At 37.7% G+C, this 13,840-nt stretch overlaps 1 protein-coding gene across 2 annotated transcripts in view; it reads left to right on the plus strand.

Annotated features, from left to right (window-relative positions):
* LOC135221934 (sentrin-specific protease 1-like) overlaps window positions 1–13,840 on the plus strand; it is a 124,590-nt gene that overhangs the window by 24,832 nt on the left and 85,918 nt on the right. For both annotated transcript variants that reach the window (XM_064259961.1, XM_064259960.1), the window contains exons 3-5: window positions 5,586–5,713; window positions 8,977–9,205; window positions 11,438–11,619. In XM_064259961.1, coding sequence (XP_064116031.1) covers window positions 5,586–5,713; window positions 8,977–9,205; window positions 11,438–11,619 — 539 coding nt within the window. The remainder of the gene's footprint in view (window positions 1–5,585; window positions 5,714–8,976; window positions 9,206–11,437; window positions 11,620–13,840) is intronic.

A 13,840-nucleotide genomic window follows, 5' to 3' on the forward strand; every position in this document is an offset into this window, starting at 1 on the left:
TCGCGAGGAATATCCTGATTTGGGCGAAGTCCGCAAAACGTCACGATTCTGACAAGGTGGTTTGTGTCAGGCGTCTGGAAAATGTGGCGAGCGGACACCATTATCAGTCGGCAAAGGACAGCTTTCCTGCCGACGGAATGGACCCTTCATCAGGAAGTAAATGCCAGGCGCTATGGAAGCTGTTCGAGGGACGTCCTTCATGTGGACGTTTTCGCAACTTCCCGAACGAAATAAAGAGACTTCACCGCTGTTATTGCTCCCCAGTTATGGACCCCGGGAGCAGTCGGCAGTAGAAAACGCCCTACTGTGGGAACTTGGTCGGGACTAGACATTTACGCTTTTTCCCCCATTCCAAAATCCTCGGGGGAAGGTAATGAGGAAGTTCGCGCTGCATCAGAACGGAGCGAGAATGGACCCCTTCATCGCCCCCTTGCTGGCCAGCGGCCAGACTGGTTCAACCGGAGGTTGATGTCCTTCCTAGTAGACTTTCCGAGGACCTCTGCCCCTAAAGGAAAGATCTACTCAGGACAGCCCCAGCTTCGAGAGGTACCACAAAAAACCTCCCCGCTCTGCAGGTCTGACTGCTGGTTTCAGACTATTCAAGAAGTTGGCCAGAGCGAGGGGTTTTTTCAAGGACCATGTGGCAACGGCGATTGCCGTACGCCGGGCAAGGAGGCCCCTCCTCAATCGGCAGTTTTACCAATCAAAGTGGGGCTGTCTTTAGAAGTCTTGGTTGCAGAAGGAAAGGGCAATTTCCTCCACCATCAACCTCTGTGAGCCAAATAGCACGATTTCCTTCTTCACCATTAGGAAAGAAGCGAAACTAGCGCCGTTTCCCACGAGTAAAGGCATAACAGAAGCGTGGCTTTCTGTGGGTCTTCAGGAACAGTAGAGGGACTCCGACTTAGCGAATGATAGAGACATTCATGATCTCATTAGATCATTTGAGACTGTGAAGTTCTCCAACCTAAAGTACCATCGTGGACTTAGACGTGGTACTGAAGTTTCTCATGTCGATGTCAATTTGAACCGCTCCATTTAGCCTCGCTTAGAAATCTTACTAAGAAGACCATTTTCCTAACCGCTCTGGCGACGGCGAAGAGGGTTAGCGAAATTCAAGTCATAAGCAAGCATATTGGGTTCAAGGATCATAGTGCAGTTGTTCCTTAAGTCCTACGTTCTTAGCAAAGAACGAGAACCCTTCCAACCCTTGGCCGAGAACGTTCGAGATCAAGGGGTTGTCGGAGCTAGTGGGACCTGAAGCTGAGAGAGTCCTGTGTCCTGTCAGGGCTCTCAAGTTTTATTTGCAGAGAACCAGAGCATGCAGAGGTTCTTCGGAGAACTTGTGGTGCTCTGTGAAAAAACAGATCTTCCGATGTCGAAGAATGCACTGGCGTTCTTCTTAAGGAGTACGGTTAAGGAAGCCCATGAAAGTGTAGTGAAAGTGACATGGAAGCTTCTGAAAGTGAAAGCCCACGAGTTGAGGGCTATTGCTACTTTTCGGTGGCTTTTTCACAAAAATATGGCAATCAAAGACATTTTGGCGCCACTTATTGGCGAAGCAAATTCGTGTTGCGTTCACACTACTGCGGGAGGTGAAAGCAACATACGAAAATTGTTACTCGCTCGGGACCATACGTCGCTGCAGACACTGTTTTGGGGGCAGGAGGTAGCGCTATCCTATCCTTTAATGGTTTAGGGAGTTTTTTAACTTGTGTTATGGTTGTGGGGTTGACCGCCTGCGGCGGATCTCCCTTCCATTAGCTTAGTCTATGTGGGATAACTTTTGGTAGGCTACGCCAGGTGGTTTGGTTTTTACTTCGTTGCCCTCATTTGTATGGTCAATGGTCTAGTCACGTCGTGGTCTCGCCCCTGTTGACAGATCATCTGGAGTGCACCAGCTATATAGGTCTCTACCTCGCTGGCAACTCTAGTAGCACAAGCAGACTTACGCGGCAGTAACCACGAAGTCAGCTATGCTAACAGGTAAGGAATCAAGATATCAATTATCTGCATATATATGTTTCCTAAAATCTTCTATTCTGTCTACTCCCACCACCAAAGGTGGGATTCAGCTATATATATATCTGACAGGTAAGTTTCATGAACAAAATGATATTGTAATGATACAATTAAGTTTGTTCATACTTACCTGGCAGATATATATAATCAAGTACCCACCCACCTCCCCTCAGGAGACAGTGGAAATAAAAAATTATGAATAGAAAATGGGAATGATTCCTGATACCCGCCTCCCAGCGGCGGGAATGGGTACTAACCACCTGACTCCCACTGCGTGTGTCGTAAGTGTTTAAATTTCTGTCGGATTCGGAAAAATACAGCTATATATATATCTGCCAGGTAAGTATGAACAAACTTAATTGTATCATTGCAATATCATATTGATTAAAAAATTTGTCATTTCAATTATGCAGGATATTGATTTATTAATGAACCTGCAGAAATCTCAGCTGACAAGGGATGGTGATAGATATTCAGATTTTTTGGGTTTTTCCGTCACCCAGAAGAGTAGAGGAGCACTTGAAAAAAGTAAGTCTGTTCCTGTCCATCCCATTGTGCTCAGTTACTCAGTGGTTGAGTCTGCTAGGTGCTCTGGCTTCCATGGAGCAATTTTTTCTGATGTGTGTTTTTTCAGATTACTCAAGAAATCAAGGAGGACTTGTGCTGGTGGAGTTTTGCAGAAAGGTTGATGGAAGGAAAGTCATAATTTCCTATGAACTGCAACCTAGAATTCTTTTCTGATGTGTCGTACATAGCTTGGGCAGCTTTCCTGGTATACAAGGAAGTCATGGGAGTATGGTCTCAACAGGAGAGACTTCGTCATTGAGAGAGTTAAAAGCAATATATCTGGGATTGCAACTTTTTTTTGGAAGTCTGCGACAAGACGACAAGACGGTGGCCATCAAGGTGTACAACACCACAGTGCTGGCATACATCATACTGCAAGGGGGGGGTGTCTCACTCATTCTCCCTCTTCTGCAATATAGCCAAGGATCTGCCTCTTTTGGCAGATCAACATTAGACTCTGCTAATGACATGTTTTATTCAAGGGAGATAAAATATGCTGGCAGTCGGGCTGAGCATGTCAAAGACAAGTACTCCTGACAGAATGGGCTCTGGACTGTTGGGGCTGCAACCCCCTCTCGAAGCTGTGGGGGAACTGACACTAGATTTGTTTGTGACATCCGAAAATCACCATCTACCTCTTATTTTGCTAACCAAGTCCAGATCCTCTTGCCTGGGCAACAGATGCCATTTTGCAAAACTGGTCCGACCTGGAAGTTTACGCATTCCCTCTGGCCAGGATGATAGGGAAGATATTGAGGAAGTTCCAGTCATACCAAAACATCAGGATGACTAATAGCCCCCTTTTGGCTGTGGAAGGAGTGGTTTCCGGAAGTTTACATTCTCACGGGGAAGGAATGGTTCTTGGAACTTCTTGTTCTCACTGTGGACTTTCCAAGGTTTCTTCCATTAATTCCAAGTTGCTCAGACAGCTCCACTTCAGGAGATTTCATCAGTGCATGTCCACTCTGGTCCTGACAGGATTTCAACTGTCTGCAGACTTATTCAAGAGAAGGCTTTTCAAGAGCTATGGCAAAAGCAATTGCTAAATGCAGAAGATAATCTACTAGCAGAGTCTACCAAATAAAGTGGGCAGTGTTAAGACTATGGTATAAGAGATACAGAGTCTCATCTTCTCATGCCACTGTCCCTTAAGTAGCAGTCTGTACTAGAGATCCACCAGAGGACTGTCTTCTTCAACTATAAGAGGTTATTAGATTTTTTGATGTGTAAGGTTAAGTAAGTGTCGTGTCTGGGGAATTTGGATGTGGCCCTTAATGGCTTTTGAATCCTGACGGGATTTCGACTCTGCAGACTTATTCAAGCGAATGGATTTTCAAGAGCTGCAGCAGAAGCGATTGCTAAATGTAGAAGACGATCTACTAGCAGAGTCTACCAAGCAAAGTGGGCAGTGTTCAGACTATGGTGTAAGAGATAGAGAATCTCATCGTCTCATACCACTGTCCATCAAGTAGCATTTTTTTTTTTTTACTAGAGATCCACAAGAGGAATGACTTCTTCAGCTATAAGAGGTTATTAGATTTTTTGACACGTGTAAAGTTAAGGAAGTATTGTGTCTGAGGAATTTGGATGTGGCCCTTAAGTGGCTTTCGAATCCGTTTTGAGCCTATGAGGTTTACATCGCTGAGAAATCTGACGAAAAAGGCAATTTTTCTTGTGGCTCTGGGTACAGCTAAGAGAGTCGGTGAACTCCATGCTATCGACAAGAGAGTGGGTTTTTCCAGTGGGGATGAAATTTGTTCTCTCATCATGGGTTTTCTTGCAAAGAATGAGAATCCATCACAACCCTGGCCTTGCACCTATACCATCAAAAGTCTTTTGGACATCTTAGGCCCAGAGGAAGAGGAAATAATCTTGTGCCCTGTGAGGGCTCTTAGATATTATCTACAAAGAACAGAGAAAATCAGAGGTGCAGTTAGCAACCTGTGGTGTTTGGTTTTTAAGAGATCTGATTTTACAGACAACCTAAGAGGTGCAAGTCAGTGTTTGTCATGCACTATTTACGAGATGCTGAAACAGTCTACGATAATTGCAGTACTTTAGGACCGTTGTCCTTGGCTGGCATAGTGGTCTAAGATTAAGTGTAGGAAACTTGTATTCCGCCCCTATTTCTCTACATTTTGATATAAGGTGTTGAGCCCTAGGGGAGCCTGGAGTTTACTAAGTACCTAGAGTGGCCACCAGTTTTTAGTGTGTGGTTGTGGTTGATTTTTTATGGAGTTCTGGTGACAGTGTCTGGTGGTTATGTTTTATGTGGTACTGCACCCTGGCAGGAGCATATATGTTTATAGCATTGCTTTGTTTGCCAATCCTATATTCAGTATTGCAAAGCTTAATCCATACTTCGTCAGTGATTGGACTACTCTTTCAATGCAAAGTACCCACTTCAGTAGAGGCCATCCTGACTTTACCACCACGCCACTACATGGTTAAGATGAGTGCCAACCAGAGGCAGTATTTACCTGCAGCAGCTCTCTCTTTAAATAAAGAACAACGAGCATTGTATCAATGGTAGCCTATTTTTAGTCTGCTCTCATCTCATTAAAAGTTTTTTAATGTTTTGGGGGTAATATATGTCCATGAATCCCTCCATCTTTAATATGGATTTAGCTAAGTAATTAGTGGGTAAGTTACTTATGTAAAAATGATATTTTTATGATAAAATTGATTTATATATATATATATATATATATATATATGTTTACCCAGAAATTACAAATGGAGTCCACCCTCCTTCACTATTATGGACTTTGGAGCATAAAACAAATTGGACTCTTGGCTGTGTTGTTCCTCTTTTACCCTGAAAGTGGGCGGGGTCTGTCACTTACATAAAAGGCTATTGCTACTGCGAATTTCAAAATTTATGCTGCCATCGAGTAGAAACTTTAGCCAAGTAATTACTAGGTAAGTGTACATAAGTCTTTATTTTATTATAAAAATATATTAATGCTGAAATATTTTTACTTTTCAATTAACAGACTCACTAGGAGGGCACAAGATTTTGAAAGGTACAGCAAAGAGGCTCTGCAACATATGGTCTTGGATGTCATCTTTCATCACTCCATCCATGTCTCACGAAGATAGTTTAATCGGAGATGTTGCACCAGTAAGTAGTGCCAGATCTATAGTATGTAATAATGATAGCAATACAAAAATATTTAATGAGATGAAATTGCAATATGCAATTTTTTTTGTTTCCTCTAAGTCATGATTAATTTTTGTCTGCAATTTTTTTTTGTTTCCTGTAAGTCATGATTAATTTTTGTCTGTGAACTATGTAAACAACGTAACACTTACTGACTTTACAGGTATTCCAGAACTAATTAAGTCCTTTAGTGATTGATTGAACAGGGATAAGGGTTGAAGCATTTAACTATCAATTTACAAAAGAAAAATTGTTCCTATGACTCTCTTAACATTCATATAGCTGTAAGTTTTGTGCCACCACACTTGTTATAGATGTGAAAATTTCTTTGAGGGGTAAACAAAAATAGTTTAATTTTTATGTGAGCAATTTTGTCTCCATTTGCTGAATTTGTTTTTTTGTCGTGGTAAGGTCCTCTTCATGTACAATCAACAAGAAAAATGAAGATACAGTTTTCTTAAATCTCCAGACACATATTACTCAATAATGCCACACCTGGCAACTCCAGAAAGGGGACGGAGCTTCAAAATTATAGTTTTTGTTGCTTTCTAGATTTCTATTAACTTTACACCATAAAGATTCTGTAGAAGTCCTATAATCATTTATACTGTACTTGAATGTAGTAACAGGATCTATATTATTCGTTAATGCTGGTTTGGTAGTGTCAGTTCAGAGTAGAAAATATATCATCCTTTTTGAAAACCTACTGTGAAACCTTACTTGTGGAAATAGTGAGGAACAATACAGTAAAGAATGAAATATTATGCGAGAGAGAGAGAGTGCAGAAGCATAGGCCTATCGATAGTGATACTTAATTCATTATATATTTACTTTGAGAGATTGAGTGATAATATTTTTTCAAATGTGGTTCTAAAGAGAGAGAGAGAGAGAGAAAGAAAGTCCTCTCTATATAGGTACTTAATTCTTTATATTTACTTTGAGAGATTGAATGATAATATTTTTTCAAATGTGTTTTAAAAGTGGCGGGGAGAAAGAGAGAGAGATAGAGAGAGAGAATTATAGTATTGTTGACAGACTTGTGATGGGGAAAGGCAGAATAAAGAGTAGTGAGTCGGTGCACAGATACCTGGGAAACAGGGTGATATGGCTGCCAAGATCAAGATCGTGCTGCACTATGCTAGATAAAATTTGAAGGACCATAGTATTCAAGTTAATTCTCTTAAGAAATTCATACCCTAATCTTGATTTCATTCGACAGTTGTCATAACATTCAAAGATTGTAAAAAGATGTGGTAAATTTCAAACACAGGCTGCGGTCATTCTTGCTCTCTTGATGTAGTCTGTACTTCTGAATATTGCACAGACAAAGCTTTATATCGTTCAAAAAAGGATGATGGGTTTGGAGATCTTTCAGCCTCACGGCAAAGTAATGCAGTCGTGTAGGGTAACTACAAACTGCTTTCTATGGGAGCATAGCCAGAAAATCTTTGAGCTGACATACTACTTTAACCTTGATGGAGATTTATTTTTAAAGACAGTAGCTTTGTAAACAGCAACTAGCATTCGATTCATGTCAACGTCAAAATCAAAGTGTGAAATCCGTTACGTAAGCCAGTATCCAATGACTTGCGCATTCCCACTCGAAGTTCTAGGGCTCCTCCTCACGTCACAGATGCAACTAGATTTGCTCAACCTACCTTAGCCGTCACAACATTGACTGCATTTGATATCAGCTAACTTTAAACGCTATGGAATACAAACATAAATTTGTAGAAACTAAAATAATTACATTCATCACTTACGATGATGCAATATTCTCATTCATGAAGAAAATGAGTAAATATTGTCGTCGTGATCCATAGTACGTACTGCAATCAGAAATTCACATTCTATCTACCAGATCTCAATGAACGAATCCATCTGAGAAATTCCAATTACTTCCAACATATATCATGTTTTTAAGTATCCGAACGGTTTTTTTTGCAGTTTTAACTTATAAGATATAATTTGCAGTGTATTTTCATATTCTAGAGTAAATTTAACGAGATAATGTCTTTTCAGTAAAAACAAATGGGGAAATTCAATGAACGAAAGCTAGTGAAAACTGTATCTTCACTTTTCATTTATGTCTTTTCAGTAAAAACAAATGGGGAAATTCAATGAACGAAAGCTAGTGAAAACTGTATCTTCACTTTTCGTGTCGATAGCACGTGTCATTAAACCATGGCTGGTCATTTGTCCTGACGTTGATGACCTTTTTTAGGGACATATCTTACTTAAATAGCCATCATCATTTCATTTAACTTCTATGGATCTGGGTCTGATATAGCATCAGAAATATTAAATGCCTGATAAGCTTCAGTAATGCACTATTCCCAGTTGGATCCTCATATCAGCCAGACTTTTTCCAATGGTGGCATTAGGAATACTGATTGATAGATATTCCCAGCTCAGTGGCACAGTGATTGTAATGCCTATATATACTCACAAACCTTGAACTTGACAATAGCTGGAACACCAGTTATATCTTAACCAAATATGTAGAGAGTAATCTACTTTTCCATTCGTGAGGTTGTTAGGAAATCTCGGTCTTGAGTTTTTGGAGCATATTGATGTATAGAAATGTACGTTTGGACACATGTTGTCTTTAGTTTGGACTGCCAGTTGTAGCCATTCAATTCTGGCACAGGAGTCACTAGAACTTTATGAGATAGTTCTGTTTCCCTGTAAGGTTCCTCTGATTAGTCTTGCTATGAGGGCCTTATGCCCTGCAGTGGAACCACCATATGGCAACAGTAGTACTTATCAGGAAGGATCACACAGTAGGCAAGTTTTTAAAGAGCTTTTAGTTTGCTTTGCTGAGCATATGTTTCTCTGGTTGTACCACCCTCCATCCTCATTCATTGTGGTTGTCAACTAACTTTAGCATTAGGTAAGATTCATCCCAAATAATGACAATTATTATAAAATTGTTTATTTGGATACTTACCAATTGTAAAATTGGAAACCCACCCAGCTTCCCCACATCTTGGTGGGGGGGTCATGAAGAATTATGACAAGAACATAAATATTCCAGCTCTCGTGGTGGGAAACAGGTAAATATAGATAGTCAGGCTGAGTCAGCCAAGCATTTTTCTTTCGTTTATTTTAAATAACTATAACACCTACGAGTAACAGTGCAAAGATGTGAGCTAACTTGAACAGTAGGTAAATATGTAAGTTATTTTATAATAAATTTAATTTTGTTTTTTTATTGATTACAGAACGATCTTCAATATTTGGGATCATTTCCCAGGAGTCAAATCAAAGATGGACCAACAAAACGGCCAGCCATATCAAGAAGATGTATTGATGTCTCAGAAATTCAGAGAAATTCCAACAATCTGCATCTGGCTTCTATTGATTCCAATTTCCGCTTCAGTCCAAGCATCACTTCTACGGTGACAAAGACTACGAAAGTTCCTTCTTCAAGATCGTTTTTCAGTGATAAATGTAATACAATATGTGAGCTTATTGTAGTTTTCCTTTCTTGAACACTCCATTCTCACTTTTCCTCTTCTTTTTCATTAGCCTTTGCATAACTTATTCCTTTTTATGATTCTTTTGCCAATACAGGTAGTGTTCAAGTTACAATAGTTCATCTTACGATAATCCAATTTTATGATGGGGTTAACAATTAATACTGGTACGACAATATTTTGAAAATAAATATTTTTAAATTTCACGCACAAGGGGTGCAGCATACAATCAGACAATGAGAGAGGGCAAATTATAATTGCCTAACTTCATTACCTCTATATCTTTATGCCATCTTCTAGTTAAATAAGTTAAAAAAAGTTCAAGAGAATGATGAAAGTAATGTTTTTACGTTATACCATCAACAACTGAACGAGAAAAAACTTTTTTGCTAAGTACAACCGAATCCGATAACAACAACATGCATTTTGCTTGTATTTCAACCATCGTATGATAGTAAACAATTACTGTAGTTATGTTATAAATGATTTTATGTAGAATAGTGCTGATATAATTTTATGTAATAACTTTACCTGCTATAAATAAAAAAATGTCAAGGAAATACAGTGGATCCCCCCGTATTCATGTTCTCCGGATCCGCGGACTCACACATTCACAGATTTCTCTGGAACGTTTCCCCACATTATTCGCGGAAAATTCACGTATTTGCAGTATTTTTCTATGAGAAATATCCACAAATTCCTGGTGATTTTTATCAATTTCATCATTAAATACACTTTTTGCAATAAAACTTAAAAAAATATATATATAAGAATTTTTAGGGTTTTTCTTGAGTTTCAACTACCAAAGTAGGAGGTTTTAAGCATTTTTATAGGAGTTCCAACTATTCGTGGGTTCTAACTATTCACTGGAGGGTCTGGTATGCATGGCCTGCGAATACGGGGGGACCACTGTATACTGTTGAATTTAAACTGCAAGTTGTAGCTGAATCTGAGAAAATAATGAATTCTTACTGCTAATGACTATTATATTATACATCGGCAACATGGTTAAAACTCCCAAACTTTGATATGAATTCAAACACAAACGTAGATAAAACTGAGAGAAAATTATTTGAATCAACAGTAAAGGGCATGAAAGCGCATATTTTAATGTTGTTTTTACACCGATTAAAGATAACTTAAAGCTTGTATTACAATCAAAACAAGTGAAAATAACAAACGGAATCGCTGGATTTTTATGCAGTCTATTAACGCAAAAAATCGTTTAGTTCACAGTGAGACGTATTAAAGTCATATTTCGACTTAAAAACATGTCACATAACGAAAAATGATTTTGTTCCATATAAGATATTCATTTATGCTATCTAGGAGCTGAGAATTAAGTTAAATATGACAAAATACACTTGTATTTGCCATCAGATGATTTCCAAACCAAATCATTGACCGTTATGTTATTATTTTATAATATGAGGATATATACAATATTATTGGATACAGCAAAGTAATCTTTAACTATAAAAACTCCATGTAAAAGATGCATATTTATTTCGTTTGTATTTTATAAATATATGTACGGTTTCTTGTTCAATTTCTTTTTGTACTATCTGATTCTCGTTTCGTGTTCAGTTTCTTTCTGCATTGAATTATCATACGTCAGAATGCACTGAACCTCCAAGATTAACCAATATTAATAATTACTATACCGTATATGTGGTATGGAGTATACTGTAGGCTAGGCTACTGTATATGCATACGATGTATCAGTGTACGCTAGGCTAACTCTTGTTAGTGTCATTCAGTTTCTCTTTGTAATGAATTATCGAAAGTCAATATGCATTGAACTGAGACAAACAATGGGTTTTTTGGAACCTAACCCCATCATAAGTAGGAGAATACCTGTAAACAGTTTTTCTTTTCTTGTTGCTCTTGATCTTTGTTTCTTTCTTGTCACTAAGCAGTCTGGTCAGATCTTCTCAAGGTTACAGAAATATTATGATTTTTATCTTGATGACTAAAATTCCTGCTATTGCATTTAAAATTATAGCAACTTGTCCCAGAAGTAAATTTAGAGTGAGGAATGAAGGTTCTCTAGTTGAAAACTTCTAGCAATATACTAGGTTTTTAAGTTCAGTCAAATACTAAAAATTAAATAGGATGTCTTTGAGATATTAGAATTGTAGCAGATAATCTTGTATATTATGACAGAAATGATTCCAAATATTTAATTTCTCTCTCTCTTTTCCAGATTTACCAAAGCATTTGTCATTACAGCGAAGTCTTATGTCACATCACAGGAAGTCAAGCATACTAAAGAGTCAGTCCCCTGTGAAAAGATTGTATGATATCAAACATGCAGGTGTAGATGACAAAACGTTGTTAAAAGCTTTTTCAAAACTGTCAGATAAGAAGCGATTTTGTACTCAAGAGGTAAGATTTTCTCTTGTTTTCAATCTCTTTGTGAAGATTATAAAGCATTGCTGTAATTGAGTAAATGTTGGGAAAAAGTGGCATTATGATTGCACAGGTCATCAAACCTTAGAAAGCTATTATGTATTCAAAAGTTTGGGAAATAGAAAAAGTTCATGTTTTCTGTAATAACGTAGAACTCCTCTTACATTTTAGTTCTTAAATGCCCTTTACACACATATTGGTTTCAGATACCATATCCTAAATGAATCGCCTAGTTGCCTTTCCATATTCATAAGTGAATTCATTTGCCTCTTATACAGAAAGTTATTCCCATGACCGACCCTGTAGGGGGTTAGTACCATCTGTGCACTTCATTTGGTGTACCGTAGGCTTTACTTAACCCTTATAATAATAATAATATCCTTTATTTCGGTTCAAGACCATATACAATGAACATACAAAATACACAGTAACATACACAATCTAGATATATGAGTCAACATGATAGGAAAAATTAGTAATCGGCACTTATCCACAATATAGCTGAGGTAGCATAAAAGATAGTAAACATAATACTGGTAATAGTAATAATATTGGTGAGAAAAAAAAATGCATTGAGAGTTATAACAGTTAGTGCATAAATTATATAGCTTAAATTTCACTAGAGACCTTAGGTGGTTACAGTAGTCTGGTCCAGAGGGCTAAATACTTAAATTGAATGTATATATATATATATATATATATATATATATATATATATATATATATATATATATATATATATATATATATATATATATATAGTATAATATATATACATACATACATACATACATACATACATACATACATACTATATATATATATATATATATATATATATATATATATATATATATATATATATATATATACATACATATACAGGCGGTCCCCGGGTTTACGACGGTTCCGGCTTACGACGTTCCGAGGTTACGACGCTTTTTCTTAAATATTCAATGGAAAAATCCGTCCTGGGTTACGACGCTTGTTCCGAGGTTACGACGCTGACGCTTCCGACGCTCCGAGTTAACGACGCTTTTAAAAAAACGCATACTATTGATAAAAATCCTTTATAGTTTAGCACAGTATATTAATAAAAATAAGTTTCTGGTTAGATTACAACAAAAATTTTGAGATTATGATGATTTTCGACACTTTTATGTTGTATTTTTCTATGTTTTTTAGTGACGCCTCATATGCGGAACTAGTTCCGAGCGAATATGAATACATACTAGTTTACATATAACAGTCCAAAAGCGCAAATAATGAAAAAATCATTGCTTGTTTCCAGTAATAATAACAAAACGAAGTTTCTGGTTAGATTACAACGCAAATTACCAAGTATCCAAAGAGAGACATTATCCAGTAATTTGATCAGAGAGAGAGAGAGAGGAGAGAGAAAGAGGAGAGAGAGAGAGAGAGAGAGAGAGAGAGAGAGACGAGAGAGAGAGAGAGAGAGAGAGAGAGAGAGGCGTCTTCCGACGCTCCCGAGTTAAACGACGCTTTTAAAAAAACGCATACTATGATAAAAATCCTTTATAGTTTAGCACAGTATATTAATAAAATAAGTTTCTGGTTAGATTACAACAAAAAATTTGAGATTATGATGATTTTCGACACTTTTATGTTGTATTTTTCTATGTTTTTTAGTGACGCCTCATATGCGGAACTAGTTTCCGAGCGAATGAATACATACTAGTTTACATATAACAGTCCAAAAGCGCAAATAATGAAAAAATCATTGCTTGTTTCCAGTAAAATCCAACAAAACGAAGTTTCTGGTTAGATTACAACGCAAATTCCAAGTATCCAAAGAGAGACATTATCCAGTAATTTGATCAGAGAGAGAGAGAGAGGAGAGAGAGAGAGGAGAGAGAGAGAGAGAGGAGGGTCTTCCGACGCTCCGAGTTAAGGACAGAGAAGTGTTCGTTTCGTTAAACGGCCTCTGAGACTCATGCCAGGAAATGTTTTGTTGATACTAATAATATAAGCCTATTTAAAGATACGTTTACTTTAATTAGTCTATATGATACGTAAATAGTAATCAACTGTTCTTGTAGCCCTCAATATTTGGCAAAATCGAAGTATCCAAAGAGAGGCATTATCCAGTACGTAATTTGATCAGAGAGAGAGAGAGAGAGAGAGAGAGAAGAGAGAGAGAGAGAGAGAGAGAGAGCAGAGAGACGAGAGAGAAGGA

This window comes from Macrobrachium nipponense, chromosome 3 (assembly GCF_015104395.2).
Source record: "Macrobrachium nipponense isolate FS-2020 chromosome 3, ASM1510439v2, whole genome shotgun sequence".
Taxonomy (NCBI): Eukaryota; Metazoa; Arthropoda; class Malacostraca; order Decapoda; family Palaemonidae; genus Macrobrachium; species Macrobrachium nipponense.